The sequence below is a fragment of the Macaca fascicularis genome, chromosome 18, assembly GCF_037993035.2.
Source record: "Macaca fascicularis isolate 582-1 chromosome 18, T2T-MFA8v1.1".
NCBI classification, from domain to species: Eukaryota; Metazoa; Chordata; class Mammalia; order Primates; family Cercopithecidae; genus Macaca; species Macaca fascicularis.
In genome coordinates, this window is record NC_088392.1 from 17,174,569 (window position 1) to 17,200,092 (window position 25,524).

The following is a 25,524-nucleotide window of genomic DNA, read 5'->3' on the forward strand; positions in this document are numbered from 1 at the left end:
ATAAAAGATCTCTTGTGTTCATGGTTTGGAGGAATTAATATTGTTAACATGTCCACACCACCAAAAGGGATCCACAGATTCATTTCAATCCAATTCTTATAAATATAAGAAAAAATCCTAAAATTTGCATGGAATGAAAAAAGACCCCCAGTGGCCAAACTAACCTTGAAAACTAACGATGCGGGAGGCATCACCCTACCTGACTTCAAAATATTCTACAAAGCTGTAGGAATCAAGCAGCATGGTACTGGCTAAAAACAGACATATAGACCAACGAAACAGAATAGAAGACTCAGAAATAAATCCATGCATATACAGTGAATTGATTTTCAACAAAGATGCCAAGGACACACAATCAGGAAAGGACAGTCTTTTCAATAAAGGGTGTTGAAAACAAATTGGATATCCATATGGAGAAAAAGGAAATTAGATCCTCATCTCACACCATATACAAATGTCAACTGAGATTGAAGGCTTATATGTAAGAACTGAAAATGTAGAACTACTAAAAGAAAACATAGAGGGAAAGCTTCATGACATTGGTCTGGACAATGATTTTTTAGATATGATTCCAAAAGCACAGGCCACAAAAGTAAAAATAGACAAATGTGATTACATAAAACAGAAGCTTCTGCACAGCCAAGGAGTGAAGAATTCACAATCAACAGAGAGATGAGATGACCTACCAAATGGGAAAAAATGATCTGAAACAGCAAAATATATACATATACATATACATATTTAAAATGGGCAAAGGAGCTGAATAGACATTTTCAAAAGAAGATATACAAATGGCCAACAGTTACATAGAAAATTGCTTAACTTCATTAATCCTCAGGGAAATGCAAATCAGAATCACAATGAGATACCATCTTACACCCAATAGGATGGCTATTATCAAAGAGTCAAAGGATAACAAGTGTTTGTGAGGATGTGGAGAAAAGGGAACCCTGGTACATTGTTGGTGGGAATAAAATTTGTACAGCCGTTTAGAAAACATTATGGAGATTCCTCCGAATTTTAAGAACAGATCTAACATATGATTCAGCAATCCCACTTCTTGGAATATATCCAAAGGGTATGAAACCTGCATGTCAAAGAATTATTTGTATCTCATATTCATTGCAACATTATTCACAATAACCAAGACATGAAATCAGCCTGTGTCCACCAACAAATGAATAAATAAAGAAAATATGATATATATACACAATGAAATACTATTCCACCATAAAAAAAAGACAGTTCTGTCATTCGCAACAACATGGATGAACCTGGAGGATATTATGTTAAGTGAAGTAAGCAAGGCACAGAAAGACAAATACTACATAACCTCAATTATATGTGGAATCTAAAAACGTTGAACTCATAGAAACAGAGAGTAGAATGGTCATTACCTGAGGGTGGTGGGGTGGAGGGGTTGGGAAGATGTTGGTAAAGGGTATGAAATTTCAGTTAAACAAGAGGAATAAGTTCAAGGCATCTATTTTACATCATCATGACTATATTTAATACTGTTATATTGCATACTTGAAAATTGCTGAGGGAGTAGATTTTAAGTGTTCTAGCTACAAAAATGATAATTATATGAGGTAATGGATATGCTAATTAGCTTAATTTAGCCATTCCACAATGTGGGCATATGTCAAAACTTCATGTTGTATACCATTAATATATACAATTTTTATTTACCATTTTTTTAAAAAAATTAACTGTTTAAAAAAGGTTTTGAAAACAATTTAAGAACTTCATATGCCTACCACCTAAATTTGACACAAGTTAATATGTTGTCATTCCTATGTTAAAACACAATACATTACAGATATATGTAATAGGTGCTTTTAAAATGTTTCATAAGTGATATTTACACATTCTTTTCCATTTGATTTCCAGTTCCTTGCTATTATGTCTAGAGATTTATTCTCTTTGACACATGATTATCCACTTCATTTATATTCACTGCTATAGAATAGTCCACTGTATAAACCTAGCTTAATTTTTCCTTATTCTTCTTTTGATATACATTTAAGTTGTTTCTAATTCTTCGCCATTGTCAAGATTGTTGCAATTCATGCCTTTATACGTGTCTTGTGCAACATAGTACATGGGTTCATCTAGGCTATATATAGAAAGAAAGAGAGGTTTTTTTTCTTTGAGACAGAGTCTCAGTCAGCCAGGCTGGAGGGCAGTGGCACAATCTCAGCCCACTGCAACCTCTACCTCCCAGGTTCAAGGGATCCCCCCACCTCAGCCTCCTGAGTAGCTAGGATTACAGGCATGCACCGCCATGCCTGGCTAATTTATTTTTATTTTTATTTTTTGTAATTTTAGTAGAGACAGGGTTTCGCCATGTTGGCCAGGCTGGTCTCAAACTCCTGACCTCAAGTGATCTGCCCCTCTCAACCTCACAAATTGTTGGGATTACAGGTGACAGCCACTGCACGTGGCCTAGGGTATATATTTAAACATAGAATTACCAAAATAACCAGATATTGCCAAGTTTTTCCAAAATAGTTGTAACAATAAAACATTTTCAGCAACATATTTATCAATTTTAGTTGTTCACATCACACCAGCCCTAAAAATTTAAGAATAGTTAGTATTATTTACAATAACAAAGACATAGAACCAACACAAATGCCCATCAATGACAGACTGGATAAAGAAAATGTGGTACATGTATACCATAGAATACTATGCAGCCATGAAAAGGAATGAGATCATGTCCTTTGCAGGGACATGGATGAAGCTGGAAGCCATCATCCTCAGCAAACTAACACATTAACAGAAATCCAAACACTGCTTGTTCTTGCATATAATTGGGAGTTGAACAATCAGAACATGGATACAGAGAGGGGAACAACGCACACTGGGGCCAGTTGGGGGATGGGGGGCAAGGGAAGGGAGAGCATTAGGACAAATAGCTAATGCATGCAGGGCATAAAACCTAGATGATGGGTTGATCGGTGCAGCAAACCACCATGGCATATGCAGTAAATCATCACACCCATGTAACAAACCTACACTTTCTGCATTTGTATCCCCAGAACTTAAAGTAAAATAGCGTATTTTCAAGATGCAGATATAATTTTATCCCCCTTTGACAAATAAACAATCAAACAATCAAAGCCTCTAATGAGCTTCTTATCCCTTTTAGCATAAAATAGAAAGTTTCTAATGTGGTTTACAAGGCTCCTCAAGTTCTGAGATCTGCCTTCTACTCCAGGCTGGTCATGAACTACTCTTGTTTTGAATTTTCCTTTGTATATGATTAATATATTTCTAAATTATCTTTCCTACGTGTAAGTGGACACTTCCCCTTTCCTGAGAGAAAAAAAGTAAAGCAAAAATGATTTAAGTAAGCCATTATTTTATTGATGATGTATTTTATAGAATCACAAAATTTAGAAACGTAAGAAGGATTTCAGGTATCAACTAAATTCAAAGAAATGTGGGTTTCTAGGTTGCTACGTCTGAAGAGAAAGTATGATTTGGTTTGGTCCATTTAAAACAGGTCACAAACAGAATTACATTTCAAATTTAGAAGATACAGTATTAAATTATTCATCGTATCTTGGACATTTTTCCTCACGGAGAATTCTTCTGGAAGAAAATGTAGGTTTATTTGTGTTCTTATAAAGAGAAAGAAAGAAAGGCATACTATTTCAATCATTAAATTCTTGATGATGACTATGAGATTGAAAAGAAATATGAGTGAAGAGAATCTGTTGTTACCAGCAGTGAGTTTACCAGAACACCTCTAGGTGAACATTTTCCAAATGGAGTGACAGACTAATTGCATCTAAGGGGATGAGAATCTGCCAAAGAAGAGGATGCTGTTGGTCTTATTTTGCCTGATGAAGAATAGGAAAGGGTGATTACAGTGGAACTCTTCATTAGTTAAAAGAGGTGATGAAAACCCTGTTACTACAGCGGTGGCAGCTGTGGCCTCCGCTCCCTCCTCAGTGACCTCCACAAAGGCCTTGTGTAGGACTTCAGATACCAAGAGACCGCGGCTCCCAGTCATGCCTGAGAGGTCTGCATCCCCATTGAAAAGATCCACCATTCCCATGTTTCTCAACGTGTCCTTGAGGTCATAGCTCTCTTCCACTTTGAACCGAGGCAAGTGTAAATCCACATGTGCCTCTCTCATATTCTGCAAACTTGTCCATTCCAACAATTTCTCAGCAGTGAGTTTCTCTTCAAGCTATACAAATGGAAAAAAGAAACAGATATGACTAACTATTGATCTCTAATACACCTTAACAATGAGTTGACTATGTGGAGTATCTTTATTTTGGCAATAATGTGAAATACAGAAGGTTCATTATTAGATATTATTCGAATAGGAAAAATATGAGTCCTGAATATATCAATACACTGAATTATATGTGTATATGTAAATATATGTATCTAAAAACAGAATCATGTTTTTATGTATATGTAATGTGTGCATATGTATGTATACAAATGTATAATACATATGTAAATTATGAATACAATATTTTGTATACAATGAACTGTATATATCACTATTTCTTGTGCCAACAGCTTACTACATGTGTCAATTTTTAATAGGCTCATCTTATTTTTCTGTATACATTATTTAGTATACATTGCAATTATCGTATATACCCTAAATCTCTCTTCCCTTTTTTACTTGGTGTATTTGTAAACTTTCCTCACATTGCTATGTATTTCTCCCAGTCAAGTTTAAATTGCTGCATAATAATATCATCAAATTGATATATTATGCATGTAACTCTAATAAATTAATAATTAATTAAGCCTTCAGTTTGTGTCAGGCCCTATGCTTAAATATTTGTAATATGAAGGTGAGTAATCATTCCTCCCTTTGAATTTTTCATTATTTTGAGGAAATTTGGTCACAAGTTTTCACCTTGCTTAGACTTGGTATCTTTGGAAAAAAGTCAGGCAGTAGAAGAGTTGTAGATGCAAGTTTTTACCTTCTGCAGACCATTGATTTCATTCGGCAGCAGCACAATCATGCTTAGATCTTTGCCTTTGTATGGTATTTCCAGTACCTTGGCCTGTACATCCTCCAGCAAGGCAAAATTAAAGGACTTGTTTTGCCTCATCATCTGTACAGACTTGTATGTATTCTGCAATAAATCAATGTGTCCAACAAATACCAAGTGAGACACAAGATAAAAAAGATAATATTATTGAGATATCAACACATCCTTCTTCTAAGACAACCCAAGAATTTAATGAGTTAGACACAAAAGTTTCTTCAGGTATTTCTTACTAAATAAAGTATAAGACTAAAACAACAAAATAACAGACATGATAAATTTTATTTTTTACTTCTCATAGTACATTCCATCAGCAATGTTTAAATTTATTAACATATTATATTATATAAGTAAAATAAAGACAATACCTTGTTTGGCCAAAATTTTTCCTCTTTAGTATTTTCTTTATTAAATTTATTTTGCCATTGACCCTTGAAATAAATTGCGTTCACAAGAACCAGTGTGGTATCGTTGCCAATACTTCTATCAGGAAGTAGGTTTTTAATTTTTTCTGCAAGAGAAAGAATAAAAAAGTCTTTATACAAGGTACAAATGGTTTGTCTGGAAGATGCTTTGCAAGTGTTCGTGACTGATCATTAATTATTCACCCAAATCCTTACTTGAGACTCACTGACTTCGATCTTTGAATTATTAGACTCACTGACCAATGGTTCACCATATGCAGCTTTCTTTCAGGCTCCAGTCGGATAAAGTTACCTTGACGGAGACATCACTTCTTGTGATAGAGAAGGAGTTTAGGTTCTCTGTGTATGAGTGACTCTAGTTCATCTGATTTGGAATACTGATACACTGATTTTATCTACTCTTTCAACACATCTTTCCTTTCTCCCTCCCTCCTCTTCCGATTATTTTTCTTTTAACTATGGGGTCCTGAATCAGAGGATGTAGGCCCTAACTGCTTTTTAGGACAAGTGATATGAGCTCTGTAATATGAAACACATGTCCTGTGCTGTCAGACACTACTTCCTGGGGTATCTTCCTATTCACTCTCATGTTGAGTTGCTGTAAGTTTGGCCTGTAATGAGAGGTGGGAGGTAGGAAAGATGTCTATGGAATGGAGGCTTTGTTAAGCTCTTTGCCCTTGATGGAGAAGACAGCTGTGATAATCCCTGCAGAACGTGTGGTTAGAGATGTGGTCCAGGCAGCTCCAGTTCAGATGGCAAAAGGATGATTTACCGGAGAGCTGCTTGTTTCCCAATTAGTAAAGGAGAAGGGAGATGCTTTCTAATGTTTTCTTTTAAATATTCATCATAAAAAAATTGGTTCTGATTCAAAGTAAAGGACATGATCTCAAAATGGGCCTGAGTGGAGACAGGGGATCCACAAAGCTATTGTCATCCAGGAACATGAGCAAATAATTCTCCGGCTGTGTTTTCATCTAATTGGCTTCCTGTAATTTCCTCCTTGGCTCCCCGAGGCTCTCTTTATATTATTATTTGGAAAATCTCTTTATCTGGAGTGCCTTCTTCTGTCTTCCCTGCAAAGCCATCTCAATCCCCACCGCTGGTCCCCATGCAGTGTCAGGCACAGGGCTCACTCGCATAGGTTTCTCAAAGGTGTGTCTACAATGGGCGGCTCTCCTACCATTCGTTTGACTTTCCACCCAGGAGTTAATCTTCTTTCGACTTTCTTCTGGAGCCTTTGCAAAATCAACAGATTCCACACTGGTCTGGTAAAATTTCTTGATGGCATCTAAATATTCCTTTGAGACATGGAGGAGGAAAGTAGGAATTAAGAGTAATTTATGTAACTCTATATTACTAAATTTAGTTATTTATAATTATAGTAAGCCGAATCCAGAACCTGAACAGATGCAGTATCTCCTGTCCATGCATATTTTTATACAGATGCCACGTAGGCAATGCAAAAGGGTAAACAGGTCACTGAAGGTCAGTGCCGGTTTACTGATGGTATCTTATTACTCACTCTACTACCCAACCTCCTCTTTTTTACAAGATTATCCCTAAATGCACACTTCACTGATGTATTGTCAGGGTCTGGAACACTCCAGTGGGGGAGAGTTGTGGAAACGGAGCTAAAGCACTCTGAGTAAATGCTCCCCACTTGGGTCGGCCAGGCTCATCTGCCTTGCTTTCTTCCATTAGGCCACTCAGGGACACAGACACCAGGCTGCAGACGAAAGGTGGGTAGGTCAGGTGAAATTTACCTGTAAAAATTGAAACGTCTTTTCTCCGAAGAGCTTATTGGCGATCTTCAGCTCATATGCATCAGTGGATTTGTTTAATTCAGTCAGAAGCTTTTGAAACTGGTGATGAACATTTCCTGACCTATCAACCTTCAAATGTCAAAAAAGCAGATCACTGAATTACTGCATCGGTGTAAATTCTAAACCCGTGCTAAGTCTGTTAGATCAGTTCCTAAAGGCTGGTATCCTCAATGATGACCTTTATGCTTATTCCCTGATACTTGGTGTATTTCACCTCAAATACTCTTCAAAATCTACCTTACGTTTGACTTCTTCCAGAAAATTCTTCCTGCACTAATGTACTCCAATCTTCTCTCTTCTGAACTAAAGATGCAGCACTGTCTACCATTGGGTTTTCCCCTTGTTGGCTTAAAGGGTTAGGTTTGCTTCCCAGTTAAACTGTCAGTTCCTTAAGGACAAGGACCACATTACACTTCTAACAGACATCAAGAATATGAGTATATTTAAGTTTGGATATTTTAAATAGATTATGCCAGGGAGCCCTGTTATACCTGTTGGTAGTATCATCTTGTAAGACACACTGACTGATCTATGGCTCTTTCCTCACGATGGTCATTCTCTGCATGTGAGAACAGTGTGTGCCAGGTACATGGGTAAGAGCTTTACATGGGTAACTCTGAGTCTTTAGTTCAATTCAGATGTAAACAAGAAAGCTCAGAGAATAGAAAAGAAACTCTATTTATAGAGACATAAATTAGAAGTGCCAAGTTTTGAACCTAAGCCTGTTAAATCTAGAACCTCCTACTTTCCAGCAAAGCATTTTTCTCTATTAAGGCTCTAAACCAATATATTCCATAGCAATCATTTTCCAAAATAGACTTGTGCTTATTCCTCTTAATCTCATTAATGACTCAATTAAAATTTAATTATTTTTGCAATATTACTGTGATTAGTATGATTATAGCTATTTTATAATAATAATATTTATTATGACTTTATGGGCAAGACACTGTTGGAAATGTTTGCATGTATTTGCATGTATTGAGTCAGATTTTTTATTACCCTTCGTTTTCTGGGATGAGGTCACTAGGATTCTGAGCAATTGTGTCCTGCCATGTTCATCATTTGTGAAGAGCAAAGTTGCAATTTGAACCCACCCTATCCTGATCCAGACCTATGCTCTGAAGTACAGGGCTGACTGTCTTTCAGTAATGCAGAAACGAGGAATAATAATTATGTGCCATGAAATGCCAATCCACTCTGTACGTCTCAATCTTTTCATCCAGGCTTTCCCCTAAGAATGGCCTTTACTTAGTTTCTGTGAAGTTCCAGGTTTAAACTATGACCTGCTCAGGGATCTAAAGCTGAACCAAAGTGCTCTGTGACTCACGTGATGTGTTGCAGCTTTTTCTGTGGTGTTCTCTGGGACTTGATCGAAGTGAAGAACCTGGAAGAGACATGAAGCGGGACAAGAAAACTTTACTCAAAAGATCTGTTTAAGTCAGTGGGCTCACAGTTAACGGAAATTCCTGCTCAGCCCCCTGTGCTACCCATCAGGCCACCACATCTATTACCATCTGCATGCGAGCCGCCGGAACCACAGAGAGAAGCTGCAACAGGACAGCGTAATGAAGCTGATACCTACCTTGTTAATTTGTTGTGCAGTGTTGTCTTTGGCCCCTAAGAGGACCATCCCTAATGCTGTTGTGATGCTGATAGGGGAATAGAAGGTGTTGTTCTTTTGTGATTTTCTGAACTGTTGGAACAGATCGAACATGAACTTGGTGTTGGCTTCACTGAGTGAATTCATGGTGAACTCGATGTGATCTGGACTCCTGGAAAAGCATCAGATTCCTGTCAGAATGACTTTAATAAATGCAGTGGTATTTTGTAGTATGATTTTCTTAAACAAATGACATATCTGGGTTGTGAGATTTTGACATTTAAAGTTTTTCTTTTCTCGTTTTTAACGTTTCAATCTTTCTACAATGTGCATATATTAAATATATTAATGTCCTAATTAAGAGGCTCACAAAATTACTGTTTTTAAAGCTATTATAAATCAGTAATAAACCCTCTTTATCTTTCCTTCATTGCTGGTTACACTGGGGCTAGGTAGGAAGGCTTTATAATGAATGCTAACAGGAGACCTTTGTGGATCACATCCAACCAGCTCTTAAGAGGAATCCCTGACGTTTCCTTCAAAGCTTTGTGGCTGCAAGGCACTCTCCCTCTGTGTTCCTCAGGGTGCCTTAGTTTACTTGGAACTAAGTAATTTACATAAAGGACAAATCAGATGAAACAGATATTTTAATTGTGCCCTGGCAGAATAAGTAAAACATAATCAGAGAGAATGCAGGAGATGCATGATATAGAACACAGTATCATTATTATTCTCAAAAATAATTCATGTTATTAAGCTGGAGTGGCTTGAAGCACTTACCTGTGTTCCTAGAGGAAGCAGACGTGGGCAGAGAGCCTGTGTGTGTCTGTGGAATGAAGGGTGAGATCCTGAATTTATGCCTCTCCTCTTGCTGCCTCTCTCTCTGTGGAGAAGACATTTCACAAGAAGGCTAACACTCCTTTTTAATCTACAGGGAAAAAATGCAAATGCAAATCAGCACCACTGGCTTATTTGAAATACCTGTAGGTGCCTTTCTTGCTGCCTCTCCCTCTGTGGAGAGGAGATTTCACAAGCAGGCTAACACTCACCTTGATGAGTGAGAACATTTACGACAAAGGATACGATTACTGTTCTACCATTGTACTTCCTTTTTAATCTATAGGGAAAAAATGAAAATGTAAATCAGCAATCACTGGCTCATTTGAAATAATGTCGGTGACTTTCTATTGCCAATGAGAATAAGGTTAGAATTCCAATTTCCTCTCATTAATTTCAGCTCCTTTCGTTTGTATACAACTCCAGATGTTTAAAAAAAAAAAAGAAAAGAAAAGAAAACAAACAAACAAAACAAACACAGAAAAAGGGCCATTCTTTTCTTGGATGTTGCATTGTCTTTAAGGCATGCTTTGAACACCAAACAACTAAAAAGCTTACATTTCCTGTTTTTCGGTTCTGAAAGTTTTTGTCATCCTATGCATTTCATTAGTTATTTTTCTGTATAACAAGGAATATAATTCTAATTTTAAGTCCAAAGAGATACCGAAGAAGTGTACTTCAGTATCTCATAGCATACTATGGAGAACAGGATTCTATTGCTTTCTCTTGAATGCTGTACCTTGGCAGTGATCCTGCCAGTCATCTCCCGTGCCCCTTTCAACCATCCCAGATGTTTTCTGTTGCATAGAGTCAGTGAGAAAGTTATCTACCTTGCTGAGTGATACGGTTTGGCTGTGTCCCCACCCAAATCTCAACTTGAATTGTATCTACCAGAATTCCCACGTGTTGTTGGAGGGACCCATGTGGAGGTAACTGAATCATGGGGACCGGTCTTTTTCTGTGCTATTCTCGTGATAGTTAATAAGTCTCAGGAGATCTGATGGGTTTATCAGGGGTTTTTTTCTTTTGCTTCTTCCTCATTTTCTCTTGCTGCCACCATGTAAGAATAACTTTTGCCTCCCACCATGATTCGGAGGCCTCTCCAATCACATGGAAGTGTAAGTCCAATTAAGCCTCTTTCTCTTGCCAGTCTTGGGTATGTCTTTATCAGCAGCATGAAAACAGACTAATACACTGAGTTAACAGGCTAACACTGAGAAGAACAATTGAAACAAATGGGCCATTTTGAATGGCAGTTTTTAAATTTTTCATTTAAAAATGAAGCAGAAAAATAAGTTGTTTGAACTGTCGGGATCACAACATTGCTCAGTGGTCCTACTATTTAGCACCTGGCTTCAGACTCATTCCAGTGTTTTCCCTGGAATATCTTGTAATCTGAAGAATGTCTGTGGCCAGAGAGAGGGTTGTTGTCCAAGGCCATTTAATCCAATATCTCCCTGACCACCAGAATAGAGGGCTGGTTTTCTTTTGTGAACTCCCCTTTTTATTAACATGTAATTTATATACCATCAGGTTCACCATTTTCAACTGTACAATTCAATGATTTTTAGTACATTCACAAAGTTGTGCTATCACCATCATCATCTCATTCCACAATAATTTCACTACTTCCAAAAGAAACCTTGTACTTCATTCTTCCCTCTCTCGAGACCCTGGAAACCACAAATCTACCTCTTGTTTCTATGGATTTCCCAATTCTAAACATTTCATATAAATAGAATCATACAGTATTTGTCCTTCTGTGACTGGCTTCTTTCATCTAGTATTATTGTCAAGGTTTGTCCACGTCCTTGCATGGATCAGCACATCATTCCTTTTTGTGGCCGAATAATATTCCATGGTATGAATAGACCACATTTTCTTCATGCATAAGTTGATGGACATTTGTGCTGTTTTCATCTTTTTACTATTATGAATGATGATGCTCTGACCTTTCATGAACATTTTTTTTTTTGCATGGCATATGTCTTCATTTCTTTTGAGTATAAACCTATGAATGAAACCGCTGGGTCATATGGTAACTCTAGGTTAACATTTTGAGGAAATGCCAGACTCTTCTCCATAGAATTCTGCACAAGTATGCATTCCAACCTACTGTGAATAGAGTTCTGATTTCTCCACATCCTCCCCAACACTTGGTATTGTCATGGGCTCTTTTTAACATCAGCAGTGAGTTTGTTTTCTCAGCACATCACAAAATCAAGGGAGATTCATCTACAACAAGGTTCCAGAAATACATAGGATGGAAGTAGGGGCTGGACGGGAGAAAGGAAGCTGTGTTTCTAATCTGAACGTTTCTCACCTGCCTGTTCCCCAACCTCCAAGACATGCTGTTCTTAGGTCTCCTGTATCAATACATATGTTTTGAATCTCTGAATGAGATTGGGAGGTGTAAGGTCCCTGATTTAGGTTGGGGAATAGACTAATGGGGTGTTGATGACTAAAAGGTCCAAAGATAGAAGAAAAAGAAACAAGAGGAAATATATGAGATGAAGAATTCCAAAAATGAATAATGGTCTTCTCAGCTGAATCTGCATCCAGGGCTGTAAGACAAACATGGACCTTCCTCTATATGGATTAAGATGGGTTTACCTGGGTACCAAAGAGAAGGAATCTAACATCTCATAAGACAGAAGCAAGAAGCTCAGCCTGGGAATGGAGGGAAAAAAAGCAGGATAACAAGCTGAGATAAACTGGGGCTACAGGGGACCTACCTATGGAAGAGAATTTCAGACTATGGTTAAATCTTCTGAGATGCTGAGGTTTGTCATGAAGGTGGAAGTTGAGGAAAGGTACTAACTGAAAATGACCAGGAGTTTGCTTAAATTTAGAGAAAGCTTGGATGAATTCAAATGAGAAATCATTTCAGGCATTTTTTTTCTGTTCCTAAAAACTGCTCCTGGTGTGTGATAGGGAAGCTAGATAGGACATATCCTGATGTGTGACACGGGACATATCCTGATGTCATATATTGTGACAGAGAACTCAGGAATTCCAAGAAGTTTTTGCATATGAACACTTGCCAACTTATGTCTCTTGGCATTTCATAAACATACGTCAACTTCATTGGCTCCAGAATCCAGAAATTAAAAACAAATTCTCAATGGGAAATTACACTTTTAGGAAATCTCCTGTCATTACTAATGCCTTTATAGATTGGTTAAGAAACATCTCCTAGATTTTCCTGGACCTCACTTCCTTATGAAGGCTGTAAAGTTTTCTCAGCTGTGTTAAGTTACAAATTATAGAGAACATTTTATTTATTGTTTCTTAACCATGTGCTTGTGCCTATCTATAGGGAAACTGGCCAGTGGAGGAGATTTTTCAAGCATCAAATAACAGAATATATGCCAACTACTGTATTCCCAAGGATCTCTCTACAGATATAGATATGTATATTTTGAACAACCTGAGAACAAGATTAACTAGCTTTCCTTGTTTAGTTTTCATGAGGGGAAAACAACTCCAGTAAGGTTTGAAAAGAAGAGAGGGAAATAGTCTCATATGTAACTACAGTTCTTACATAGGTAAGAAACAATAAATAAATGTTCTTTCATTTGTAATTTAAGAATGCTGAGAAAACTTTACAACCTTCAGAAGGAAGTGAGGTCCAGAAAAGTCTAGGAGATATTTCTCAACCAATCTATAAAGGCATTAGTAATGACAGGATATTTCCTGAAAGTGTAATTTCCCATTGAGGATTTGTTTTTAATTTCTGGATTCCTGGAGCCAATGAAGTTGGCATATGTTTATGAAATAGTGAGAGACATAACTTGGCAAGTGTTCACATGAAACACCTTCTTGGAATTCCTGAGTTCTCTATATGGCAATATACGACATCAGGATATGTCCCATCTCTCACATCAGGATATGTCCTGTCTAGCCTGCCCATCACATGCCAGGAGTACTTTTTAGGAACAGAAGAAAAATGTCTGATGCCTGACATGATTTCTCATTTGAATTCATCCAAGCTTTCTCTAAATTTAAGCAAACTCCTGGTCATTTTCAGTTAGTACCTTTCCTCAAGTTCAACCTTCATGACAAACCTCAGCATCTCAGAAGATTTAGCCATAGTATGAAATTCTCTTCCATAGATATATCCCCTGTAACCCCAGTTTATCTCAGCTTGTTATCCTGTTTTTTTCCCCTCCATTCCCAGGGTTGAGCTTCTTACTTCTGTCCTAGGAGATGTTAGATTCCTTCTCTTTGGTACCCAGGTAAACCCATCCTACTCCGTGTAGAGGAAGGTCCATTTTCATCTCATGGCCCTGGATGCAGACTCAGCTGAGAAGACCATTATTCATTTTTGGAATTCTTCATCTCGTATATTTCCTCTTGTTTCTTTTTCTTCTATCTTTGGACTTTTTAGTTCATCAACACCCCATTAGTCTATTCCCCAACTTAAATCAGGGAACTTATGCCTCCCAATCTCATTCAGAGACTCGAAACATATGTATTGATACAGGAGACCTAAGAACAGCATGTCTTGGAGGTTGGGGAAACAGGCAGGTGAGAAACGTTCAGATTGTAAACACAGCTTCCTTTCTCCCGTCCAGCCCCTACTTCCATCCTATGTATTTCTGGAACCTTGTTGTAGATGAATCTCCCTTGATTTTGTGATGTGCTGAGAAAACAAACTCACTGCTGGTGTTGAAAAGGGCCCATGACAATACCAAGTGTTGGGGAGGATGTGGAGAAATCAGAACTCTATTCACAGTAGGTTGGAATGCACACTTGTGCAGAATTCTATGGAGAAGAGTCTGGCATTTCCTCAAAATGTTAACCTAGAGTTACCATATGACCCAGCGGTTTCATTCATAGGTTTATACTCAAAAGAAAGGAAGACATATGCCATGCAGACAAAATGTACATGAAAGGTCAGAGCACCATTATTCATAATAGTAAAAGGATGGAAACAACACAAATGTCCATCAACTTATGCATGAAGAAAATGTGGTGTATTCATACAATGGAATATTATTCGACCACAAAAAGGAATGATGTACTGATCCACGCAACAACATGGACAAACCTTGAAAACAATACTAGATCAAAGAAGCCAGTCACAAAAGGACGTACTGTATGATTCCATTTATATGAAATGTTTAGAATAGGCAAATCCATAGAAACAGGAGGTGGATTCCTGATTTCCAGGGTCTCAAGAAAGGGAAGAATGAAGTACAAGGCTCTGGAAACAATGGCACAGGAAAGACAGGTGCCCGTGATTCAATTACCTCCACCTGGGTCCCTCCAACAGCATGTGGAAATTCTGGTAGATACAATTCAAGTTGAGATTTGGGTGGGGACACAGCCAAACCATATCACTCAGCAAGGTAAATAACTTTCTCACTGACTCTATGCAACCGAAAACATCTGGGATGGTTGTAAGGGGCACGGGAGTTGACTGTAGGATCACTGCCAAGGCAGAGCATTCAGGAGAAGGCAATAGAATCCTGTTCTCCATAGTATGCTATGAGATACTGAGGTACACTTCTTCAGTATCTCTTTGGACTTAGAATTAGCACTATATTCCTTGTTATACAGATAATTACTAAGAAATTCATGGGATAACAAAAACTTTCAGAACTGAAAAACAAGAAATGTAAGCTTTTTAGTTGTTTGGTATTCAAAGTATGCCTAAAAGACAATGCAACATCCAAGAAAAGAATAGTGGGGTTTTTTTGTTCTTTTTTTTTTTTTTTTTTTTTTGGTTTTTTTGTTTGTTTGTTTGTTTTACAGCTGGAGTAGAATACAAAGGGATGGAGTTGAAACAAATGAGGGGAAATTGAAATTCTAACCTTATTCTCATTTATATTAGAAAGGCACCTACAGGTATTTCAAATGAGCCAGTGATTGCTGATTTGCATTTTTTATTTTTTCCCTATAGATTAAAAAGGAAGTACAATGTTAGAACAGTAATCATGTCCTTTGTCATACATTTTCATACTTATAAAGGTGAGTGTTAGCCTGCTTGTGAAATCTAGAGTTGAGTAACTTCAAATGCTAACCACAGAGGGAGAGGCAGCAAGAGGAGAGGCATAAATTCAGGATCTCACCCTTCATTCCACAGACACACACAGGCTCTCCGCCCACGTCTGCTTCCTCTAGGAACACAGGTAAGTGCTTCAAGCCACTCCAGCTTAATAACATGAATTATTTTTGAGAATAATAATGATACTGTGTTCTATATCATGCATCTCCTGCATTCTCTCTGATTATGTTTTACTTATTCTGCCAGGGCATAATTAAAATACCTATTTCATCTGATTTGTCCTTTATCTAAATTGTTTCATTCCAAGGAAACCAGTGCACTTTTAGGAACACAGAGGGAGAGTGCCTTGCAGCCATAGAGCCTTGAGGGAGACGTCAGGAACGTATCTTAAGAGCTGGTTGGATGTGATCCACAGAGGTCTCCTGTTAGCATTCATTATAAAGCCTTCCTACCTAGCCCCAGTGTAACCAGCTATGAAGGAAAGATAAAGAGGGTCTATTACTTATTTGCAATAGTCTTTAAAAACAGTAATTTTGTGAGCCTCTTAATTAGGACATTAATATGTTCAATATAAGCACATTGTAGAAAGATTGAAATGCTAAAAATAAGAAAAGAAAAACTTTAAATGTCAAAATCTCACAACCCAGATATGTCATTTGTTTAAGAAAATCATACTACAAAATACCACTGCATTTATTAAAGTCATTCTGACAGGAATCTGATGCTTTTCCAGGAGTCCAGATCACATCGAGTTCACCATGAATTCACTCAGTGAAGCCAACACCAAGTTCATGTTCGATCTGTTCCAACAGTTCAGAAAATCACAAAAGAACAACACCTTCTATTCCCCTATCAGCATCACAACAGCATTAGGGATGGTCCTCTTAGGGGCCAAAGACAACACTGCACAACAAATTAACAAGGTAGGTATCAGCTTCTTACGCTGTCCTGTTACAGCTTCTCTCTGTGGTTCCGGCGGCTCGCATGCAGATGGTAATAGATGTAGTGGCCTGACGGGTAGCGCAGGGGGCTGAGCAGGAATTTCCGTAACTGTGAGCCCACTGACTTAAACAGATCTTTTGAGTAAAGTTTTCTTGTCCCGCTTCATGTCTCTTCCAGGTTCTTCACTTCGATCAAGTCCCAGAGAACACCACAGAAAAAGCTGCAACATATCACGTGAGTCACAGAGCACTTTGGTTCAGCTTTAGATCCCTGAGCAGGTCATAGTTTAAACCTGGAACTTCACAGAAACTAAGTAAAGGCCATTCTTAGGGGAAAGCCTGGATGAAAAGATTGAGACGTACAGAGTGGATTGGCATTTCATGGCACATAATTATTATTCCTCGTTTTTGCATTACTGAAAGACAGTCAGCCCTGTACTTCAGAGCATAGGTCTGGATCAGGATAGGGTGGGTTCAAACTCCAGCTTTGCTCTTCACAAATGGTGAACAGGAGCATGACACAACTGCTCAGAGTCCCAGTGACCTCATCCCAGAAAAGTAGGGGTAATAAAAAATCTGACTCAATACATGCAAATACATGCAAATATTTATAACAGTGCCCTGCCCATAAAAAGTCATAATAAATGTTATTGTTATTATAAAATAGCTATAATTATACTAATCACAAAAATGTTACAAAAATACTTTAATTTTAATTGAGTCATTAATGAGATTAAGAGGAATAAGCACAAGTCCAAGTATATTTTGGAAAATGATTTCTATGGAATATATTGGTTTAGAGACTTAATAGTGCAAAATGCTTCCTGGAAAGTAGAAGTTTCTAGATTTAACAGGCTTAGGTTCAAAACTTGGCATTTCTAATTTACGTCTCTATAAAGAGGTTTATTTTCCATTCTCTGAGCTGTCTTGTTTTCACCCGAATTGAACTAAAGACTTAGAGTTACCCATGTAAAGTCCTTAGTCATCTACCTGACACACACTGTTGTTACTTGCAGAGAATGACAATCATGAGGAAAGAACCATAGATCAGTCATTGTGTCTTACAAGATGATACCACCAACAGGTATAACAGGGCTTCCTGGCATAATCTATTTAAGATATCCAAACTTCAACATACTCATATCCTTGATGGCTGTTAGAAGTGAAATATGGTCCTTGCCCTTAAGGAGCTGAGAGTTTAACTGGGAAGCTAAACCTAACCCTTTAACCCAACAAGGAGAAAATCCAGTGGTAGACAGTGCTGCATCTTTAGTTCAGAAGAAAAAAGATTGGAGTACATTAGTACAGGAAGAATTTTCTGGAAGAAGTCAAACATAAGGTAGATTTTGAAGAGTATTTGAGGTGAAATACACCAAGTATCAGGGAATAAGCACAAAGGTCATCATTGAGGATACCAGCCTTTAGGAACTGATCTAACAGACTTAGCACGGGTTTAGAATTTACATTGATGCAGTAATTCAGTAATCTCCTTCTTTGATGTTTGAAGGTTGATAGGTCAGGAAATGGTCATCACCAGTTTCAAAAGCTTCTGACTGAATTAAACAAATCCACTGACGCATATGAGCTGAAGATCGCCAACAAGCTCTTCGGAGAAAAGACGTTTCAATTTTTACAGGTAAATTTCACCTGACCTACCCACCTTTCGTCTGCAGCCTGGTGTCTGTGTCTCTGAGTGTCCTAATGGAAGAAAGCAAGGCAGATGAGCCTGGCCAACCCAAGTGGGGAGCATTTACTCAGAGTGCATTAGCTCCATTTCCACAACTCTCCCCCACTGGAGTGTTCCAGACCCTGACAATACATCAGTGAAGTGTGCATTTAGGGATAATCTTGTAAGAAAAGAGGAGGTTGGGTAGTAGAGTGAGTAATAAGATACCATCAGTAAACCGGCACTGACCTTCAGTGACCTATTTTTGGGCCAGCCCACACTACCCTTTTGCATTGCGTACGTGGCATCTGTATAAAAATATGCATGGACAGGAGATACTGCATCTGTTCAGGTTCTGGATTCAGCTTCTTATAATTATAAATAACTAAATTTAGTAATATATAGTTACATAAATTACTCTTAATTCCTACTTTCCTCCTCCATGTCTCAAAGGAATATTTAGATGCCATCAAGAAATTTTACCAGACCAGTGTGGAATCTGTTGATTTTGCAAAGGCTCCAGAAGAAAGTCGAAAGAAGATTAACTCCTGGGTGGAAAGTCAAACGAATGGTAGGAGAGCCGCCCATTGTAGACACACCTTTGAGAAACCTATGCGAGTGAGCCCTGTGCCTGACACTGCATGGGGACCAGCGGTGGGGATTGAGATGGCTTTGCAGGGAAGACAGAAGAAGGCACTCCAGATAAAGAGATTTTCCAAATAATAATATAAAGAGAGCCTCGGGGAGCCAAGGAGGAAATTACAGGAAGCCAATTAGATGAAAACACAGCCGGAGAATTATTTGCTCATGTTCCTGGATGACAATAGCTTTGTGGATCCCCTGTCTCCACTCAGGCCCATTTTGAGATCATGTCCTTTACTTTGAATCAGAACCAATTTTTTTATGATGAATATTTAAAAGAAAACATTAGAAAGCATCTCCCTTCTCCTTTACTAATTGGGAAACAAGCAGCTCTCCGGTAAATCATCCTTTTGCCATCTGAACTGGAGCTGCCTGGACCACATCTCTAACCACACGTTCTGCAGGGATTATCACAGCTGTCTTCTCCATCAACGGCAAAGAGCTTAACAAAGTCTCCATTCAACAGACATCTTTCCTACCTCCCACCTCTCATTACAGGCCAAACTTACAGCAACTCAACATGAGAGTGAATAGGAAGATACCCCAGGAAGTAGTGTCTGACAGCACAGGACATGTGTTTCATATTACAGAGCTCATATCACTTGTCCTAAAAAGCAGTTAGGGCCCACATCCTCTGATTCAGGACCCCATAGTTAAAAGAAAAATAATCGGAAGAGGAGGGAGGGAGAAAGGAAAGATGTGTTGAAAGAGTAGATAAAACCAGTGTATCAGTATTCCAAATCAGATGAACTAGAGTCACTCATACACAGAGAACCTAAACTCCTTCTCTATCACAAGAAGTGATGTCTCCGTCAAGGTAACTTTATCCGACTGGAGCCTGAAAGAAAGCTGCATATGGTGAACCATTGGTCAGTGAGTCTAATAATTCAAAGATCGAAGTCAGTGAGTCTCAAGTAAGGATTTGGGTGAATAATTAATGATCAGTCACGAACACTTGCAAAGCATCTTCCAGACAAACCATTTGTACCTTGTATAAAAGACTCTTTTATTCTTTCCCTTGCAGAAAAAATTAAAAACCTATTTCCTGATAGAAGTATTGGCAACGATACCACACTGGTTCTTGTGAACGCAATTTATTTCAAGGGTCAATGGCAAAATAAATTTAATAAAGAAAATACTAAAGAGGAAAAATTTTGGCCAAACAAGGTATTGTCTATATTTTATTTATATAATATAATATGTTAATAAATTTAAACATTTCTGATGTAATGTACAAGTAAAAAATAAAATTTATCATGTCTGTTATTTTGTTGTTTTAGTCTTATAACTTTATTTACTAAGAAATACCTGAAGAAACTTTTGTCTCTAACTCATTAAATTCTTGGGTTATGTCTTAGAAGAAGGATGTGTTGATATCTCAATAATATTATCTTTTTTGTCTTGTGTCTCACTTGGTATTTGTTGGATGCATTGATTTATTGCAGAATACACACAAGTCTGTACAGATGATGAGGCAAAACAAGTCCTTTAATTTTGCCTTGCTGGAGGATGTACAGGCCAAGGTACTGGAAATACCATACAAAGGCAAAGATCTAAGCATGATTGTGCTGCTGCCGAATGAAATCAATGGTCTGCAGAAGGTAAAAACTTGCATCTACAACTCTTCTACTGCCTGACTTTTTTCCAAAGATACCAAGTTTAAGCAAGGTGAAAACTTGTGACCAAATTTCCTCAAAATAATGAAAAATTCAAAGGGAGGAATGATTACTCACCTTTATATTACAAATATTTAAGCATAGGGCCTGACACAAACTGAAGGCTTAATTAATTATTAATTTATTAGAGTTACATGCATAATATATCAATTTGATGATATTATTATGCAGCAATTTAAACTTGACTGGGAGAAATACATAGCAATGTGAGGAAAGTTTACAAATACACCAAGTAAAAAAGGGAAGAGAGATTTAGGGTATATACGATAATTGCAATGTATACTAAATAATGCATACAGAAAAATAAGATGAGCCTATTAAAAATTGACACATGTAGTAAGCTGTTGGCACAAGAAATAGTGATATATACAGTTCATTGTATACAAAATATTATAAACATATTTTACATATGTATTATACATTTGTATACATACATATGCACACATTACATATACATAAAAACATGATTCTGTTTTTAGATACATATATTTACATATACATATATAATTCAGTGTATTGATATATTCAGGACTCATATTTTTCCTATTCGAATAATATCTAATAATGAACCTTCTGTATTTCACATTATTGCCAAAATAAAGATACTCCACATAGTCAACTCATTGTTAAGGTGTATTAGAGATCGATAGTTAGTCATATCAGTTTCTTTTTTCCATTTGTATAGCTTGAAGAGAAACTCACTGCTGAGAAATTGTTGGAATGGACAAGTTTGCAGAATATGAGAGAGGCACATGTGGATTTACACTTGCCTCGGTTCAAAGTGGAAGAGAGCTATGACCTCAAGGACACGTTGAGAAACATGGGAATGGTGGATCTCTTCAATGGGGATGCAGACCTCTCAGGCATGACCGGGAGCCGCGGTCTCACGGTATCTAAAGTCCTACACAGGGCCTTTGTGGAGGTCACTGAGGAGGGAGCGGAGGCTGCAGCTACCACCGCTCTAGTAACAGAGCTTTCATCACCTCTTTTAACTAATGAAGAGTTCCATTGTAATCACCCTTTCCTATTCTTCATCAGGCAAAATAAAACCAACAGCATCCTCTTCTTTGGCAGATTCTCATCCCCTTAGATGCAATTAGTCTGTCACTCCATTTGGAAAATGTTCGCCTAGAGGTATTCTGGTAAACTCATTGCTGGCAACAACAGATTCTCTTCACTCATATTTCTTTTCAATCTCATAGTCATCATCAAGAATTTAATGATTGAAATAGTATGCCTTTCTTTCTTTCTCTTTATAAGAACACATATAAACCTACATTTTCTTCCAGAAGAATTCTCCGTGAGGAAAAATGTCCAAGATACGATGAATAATTTAATACTGTATCTTCTAAATTTGAAATGTAATTCTGTTTGTGACCTGTTTTAAATGAACCAAACCAAATCATACTTTCTCTTCACACTTAGCAACCTAGAAACCCACATTTCTTTGAATTTAGGTGATACCTGAAATCCTTCTTACGTTTCTAAATTTTGCGATTCTATAAAATACAGCATCAATAAAATAATGACTTACTTAAATCATTTTTGCTTTACCTTTTTTCTCTCAGGAAAGGGGAAGTGTCCACTTATACGTAGGAAAGATAATTTAGAAATATATTAATCATATACAAAGGAAAATTCAAAACAAGAGTAGTTCATGACCAGCCTGGAGTAGAAGGCAGATCTCAGAACTTGAGGAGCCTTGTAAACCACATTAGAAACTTTCTATTTTATGCTAAAAGGGATAAGAAGCTCATTAGAGGCTTTGATTATTTGATTGTTTATTTGTCAAAGAGGGGGATAAAATTATATCTGCATCTTGGAAATACACTAATATCAATGGATAAGAAGAAAGAACAGTGTGGTTACCGTATATAAATTAGGGAACCATTAGAGTATTGGGAGTGGAAATGGAGAGAAAGAAATGGCCTGGGGAAATTATTTAGAAAGTAATAGTTGCAGAAAGACATCTAAGATTCTGACCTAGCCAACTGGTTGCATGGAAGAAAATGTTGTTGCTGTTGTTGCTATTGCTGTTGTTGTTTAAGACAGACTCTCGCTCTGTCGCCAGGCTGGAGTGCAATGGCATGATCATGGCTAACTTGCAACCTCCACCACCCGGGTTCAAGCGATTCTCCTGCCTCAGCCTCCTGAGTAGCTGGGACTCCAGGCGTGTGCCACTGCTTCCAGCTGATTTCTGTATTTTCAGTAGAGACAGGGTTTCATCATGTTGGCAAGGATGATCTCAATCTGTTGACCTCATGATCTGCCCATCTTGGCCTACCAACGTGCTAGCATTACAGGCGTGAACCACCGTGCCTGTCCAATGTTGTTGTTTTTGACAGAAAAAAAAAAACATCATGGGTTTAAGTTTGTACTTATTGAATTTGAGGTACTTTTAAGATTCAAATGGATTTGTCTGACAGGTACTTGAAGATACTAGTCTAAATCTCAGAAACAGAATATGATCTGAAACTCTAAATTTGTGATATTCAATATAAATACTTTAGAGTTATTGAGATAAGTATAGTAATTGTAGCTAAAAGCAAAGATAAGATCCTAGGGAGAAAGGATAAAGTTAGAAGAAAGAAGAATCTAGAATTGACCTTGAAGGATATCAGTATGTGTAAAGATCAGGAATTGATCATTTCTATTTTCCAGAAAGTAGCTTTTCTTAAGGTTCCATATTTACTCCCATAGATTCTTCCCAGTCATTACTGAATCCTACCTGGTTTCATAAAAATAAGTTTTAGAGAATTTGAACAAGGTTGAAGTTTTCTTCAGCAAGAGTCAGCAGTCCAGGATTAAGGCAGAGGAAACAAATGTTTCACCACTTAACTACGAGACTTGGTCAAGTTGTCGAGGGAATTGACAGACTAGCCAGAGAGTGTATAACATGAACAATCTGTTCAGTGAATGGAGCTGGGGAAGGAAAGCAAAGAAGGATGTGGTAGTCTTGAAGAACAGATGTGCATTACAATACTTACTGAGGTCAAATAAGGATGGTATTGAGTTTATGAGAAATATGAAGAGGTCAGAAGTTTGGGCCAGGTTCTATGATTTTGAAGTGTACTTTAAAATGATAAATTGTAAGGAATTGTGAAGCTCAAATTCTTTCCAATAGGTGAGAATTAATTTCTAATGATTCAGTGAAGCTGAAAATGGTACAGTGGATAGTTTTGAAGAACTGATTGTTAGAATCACTGGACCGTATTTTTCAACAATTATTAATTTTTCTGAGTTTAAAAGAAGGGACTTTATAATAATGAAAATGTTAAGACAAAGGCTCATAAGCATTAGAGTCTTATAGAGGAGAGGGCATACTTGATATTTTGTTAGGAGAATTGAAATGTTTACATACATTCTAGGCCCACCAGAAAACCAGTTACACCTGCATTGTAACCATCTGCAAGAGACACTGAAGGGAAAGCCAAATTTTTTGTTTTGATTTTCTAAATAATGAATTAAAGTCTATTGAATAAAACAGAATACAAGTACCTGCTGATATAAAATACATAACTAAATTAAAATTTTGATAAGAAATGCACATTTTAAATGCTTTCAAAACTCCTGCCCATGGAATGCCACTTTGTACCAATTATGATGGCCAAAATTAAAACTTAAAATACTAGGCCATTGCAAGTTTTGAAAATAACGTGAAGAAACTGGAACTCTCGCACACTGCTGATGGAAATACAAAAGGTGCAACCACGTTGGAAAACACTCTTAAATCATTAATCTATACACTTAAATTTTATTTTAATTAATTATGCCTCTATAAAATTGACTCAAAAAAGGTAAAAGAGAATTCTCCAAAACACACATCTTTAGGTGAAAAAAAAATCTTCTTCATTAAATGTTGTTTTTAATGTATTTTTAATTAATAACAACTGTACACATTTATGTTGTAAAACATGTTGTTTTGAAATATGTATACATAGTAGAATGAGTCAGTAGAGCTAATTTATATATACATTACCTCACATAATTTTTTGTGGTAAGAACACTGCAAGTCTACTCTATTGGCAATTTTCAAAAATAAAATGCATTAACTATAGTCACCATGTTGTACAATAGACCTCCTGAACTTATTTCTCCTGTTTAACTGAAATTTGTATTCTTCAACCAACATCTCCTCAATTCCCCCTCACACCCCAGCTCATGGTAGCCACAATTTTACTCTTTATTTATATGAGTTCAACTTTTCTAGATTCCGCATATAAGAGAGATCATGCAATATTTGTCTTTCTCTGCGTGGCTTATTTCACTCAACATAATGTTCTCCAGGTTTCCCATTTTGTCATAATTGACAGGATTTCCTTCCTTTTAGAGGCCAAATAGTAAGTGTTCTACCATGCGTGTATATAACACATTTTCCTCATCCAGTCATTCATTATTACATATATGAGTTGATTCCATATTTTGATTATTGTGAATAATGCTTCAATGAACATGAGAATAAACATATCTTTCCAACATAACTGCTTTTATTTCCTTTGGAAACACACTCAAAACTGGAATTACTAAATCATATGGTAGTTCTGTAGCTAATTTTCTGAAGAATCTTTATGATGTTTTCCATAATGTCTGCGCTAATTTATAATCCAACCAACAGAGTAAAACAAGTCTTTTTCTGCAACATTCTTGTCAACACTTGTTATCATTTGTGTTTTTGACAAAAAGCCATTTTAACAGAAGTGAGATGATATCTCATTGTGGCTTTTCTTGAATTACTTAAATGATTATTGACATTGCTTGTTTTCTATTGACAAATATCTATTCAGATCATTGGCCTATTTTTAATTGGGTTATTTGTTTTATTGTTATTGAGTTGTTCCAGTTCCTTATGTGTTTTGGGTATT

At 37.1% G+C, this 25,524-nt stretch overlaps 2 protein-coding genes across 2 annotated transcripts; one reads left to right on the forward strand and one right to left on the reverse strand.

The window, feature by feature from the left end:
* Positions 1-3,350: 3,350 nt before the first annotated feature.
* LOC102135631 (serpin B3) lies at positions 3,351-9,783 on the reverse strand. The gene is made up of 8 exons (XM_015439652.3): positions 9,668-9,783; positions 8,870-9,059; positions 8,615-8,671; positions 7,225-7,353; positions 6,642-6,759; positions 5,405-5,547; positions 4,968-5,123; positions 3,351-4,207 (listed from the first exon to the last, which is right to left on the reverse strand). The coding sequence occupies exons 2-8, from the start codon at positions 9,032-9,034 to the stop codon at positions 3,803-3,805; spliced, it is 1,173 nt and encodes a 390-aa protein (XP_015295138.3). The 5' UTR covers positions 9,035-9,059; positions 9,668-9,783; the 3' UTR covers positions 3,351-3,802.
* Positions 9,784-15,813: 6,030 nt separating this feature from the next.
* Positions 15,814-22,204, forward strand: SERPINB4 (serpin family B member 4). The gene is made up of 8 exons (XM_005586516.4): positions 15,814-15,861; positions 16,471-16,660; positions 16,857-16,913; positions 18,186-18,314; positions 18,798-18,915; positions 20,011-20,153; positions 20,432-20,587; positions 21,348-22,204. The coding sequence occupies exons 2-8, from the start codon at positions 16,496-16,498 to the stop codon at positions 21,750-21,752; spliced, it is 1,173 nt and encodes a 390-aa protein (XP_005586573.3). The 5' UTR covers positions 15,814-15,861; positions 16,471-16,495; the 3' UTR covers positions 21,753-22,204.
* Positions 22,205-25,524: the final 3,320 nt, after the last annotated feature.

Excerpts from the sequence above, each read along its gene's own strand:
- LOC102135631 (XM_015439652.3), bottom strand. The coding sequence starts at position 9,034 with ATGAATTCACTCAGTGAAGCCAACACCAAGTTCATGTTCGATCTGTTC. Across the intron at positions 5,548-6,641 it reads GGTGGAAAGTCAAACGAATG|AAAAAATTAAAAACCTACTT; the intron begins GTAGGAGAGCCG and ends TTTCTCTTGCAG. Across the intron at positions 5,124-5,404 it reads AAAAATTTTGGCCAAACAAG|AATACATACAAGTCTGTACA; the intron begins GTATTGTCTTTA and ends GATTTATTGCAG.
- SERPINB4 (XM_005586516.4), top strand. The coding sequence starts at position 16,496 with ATGAATTCACTCAGTGAAGCCAACACCAAGTTCATGTTCGATCTGTTC. Across the intron at positions 18,315-18,797 it reads AGACGTTTCAATTTTTACAG|GAATATTTAGATGCCATCAA; the intron begins GTAAATTTCACC and ends CATGTCTCAAAG. Across the intron at positions 20,588-21,347 it reads AAATCAATGGTCTGCAGAAG|CTTGAAGAGAAACTCACTGC; the intron begins GTAAAAACTTGC and ends CCATTTGTATAG.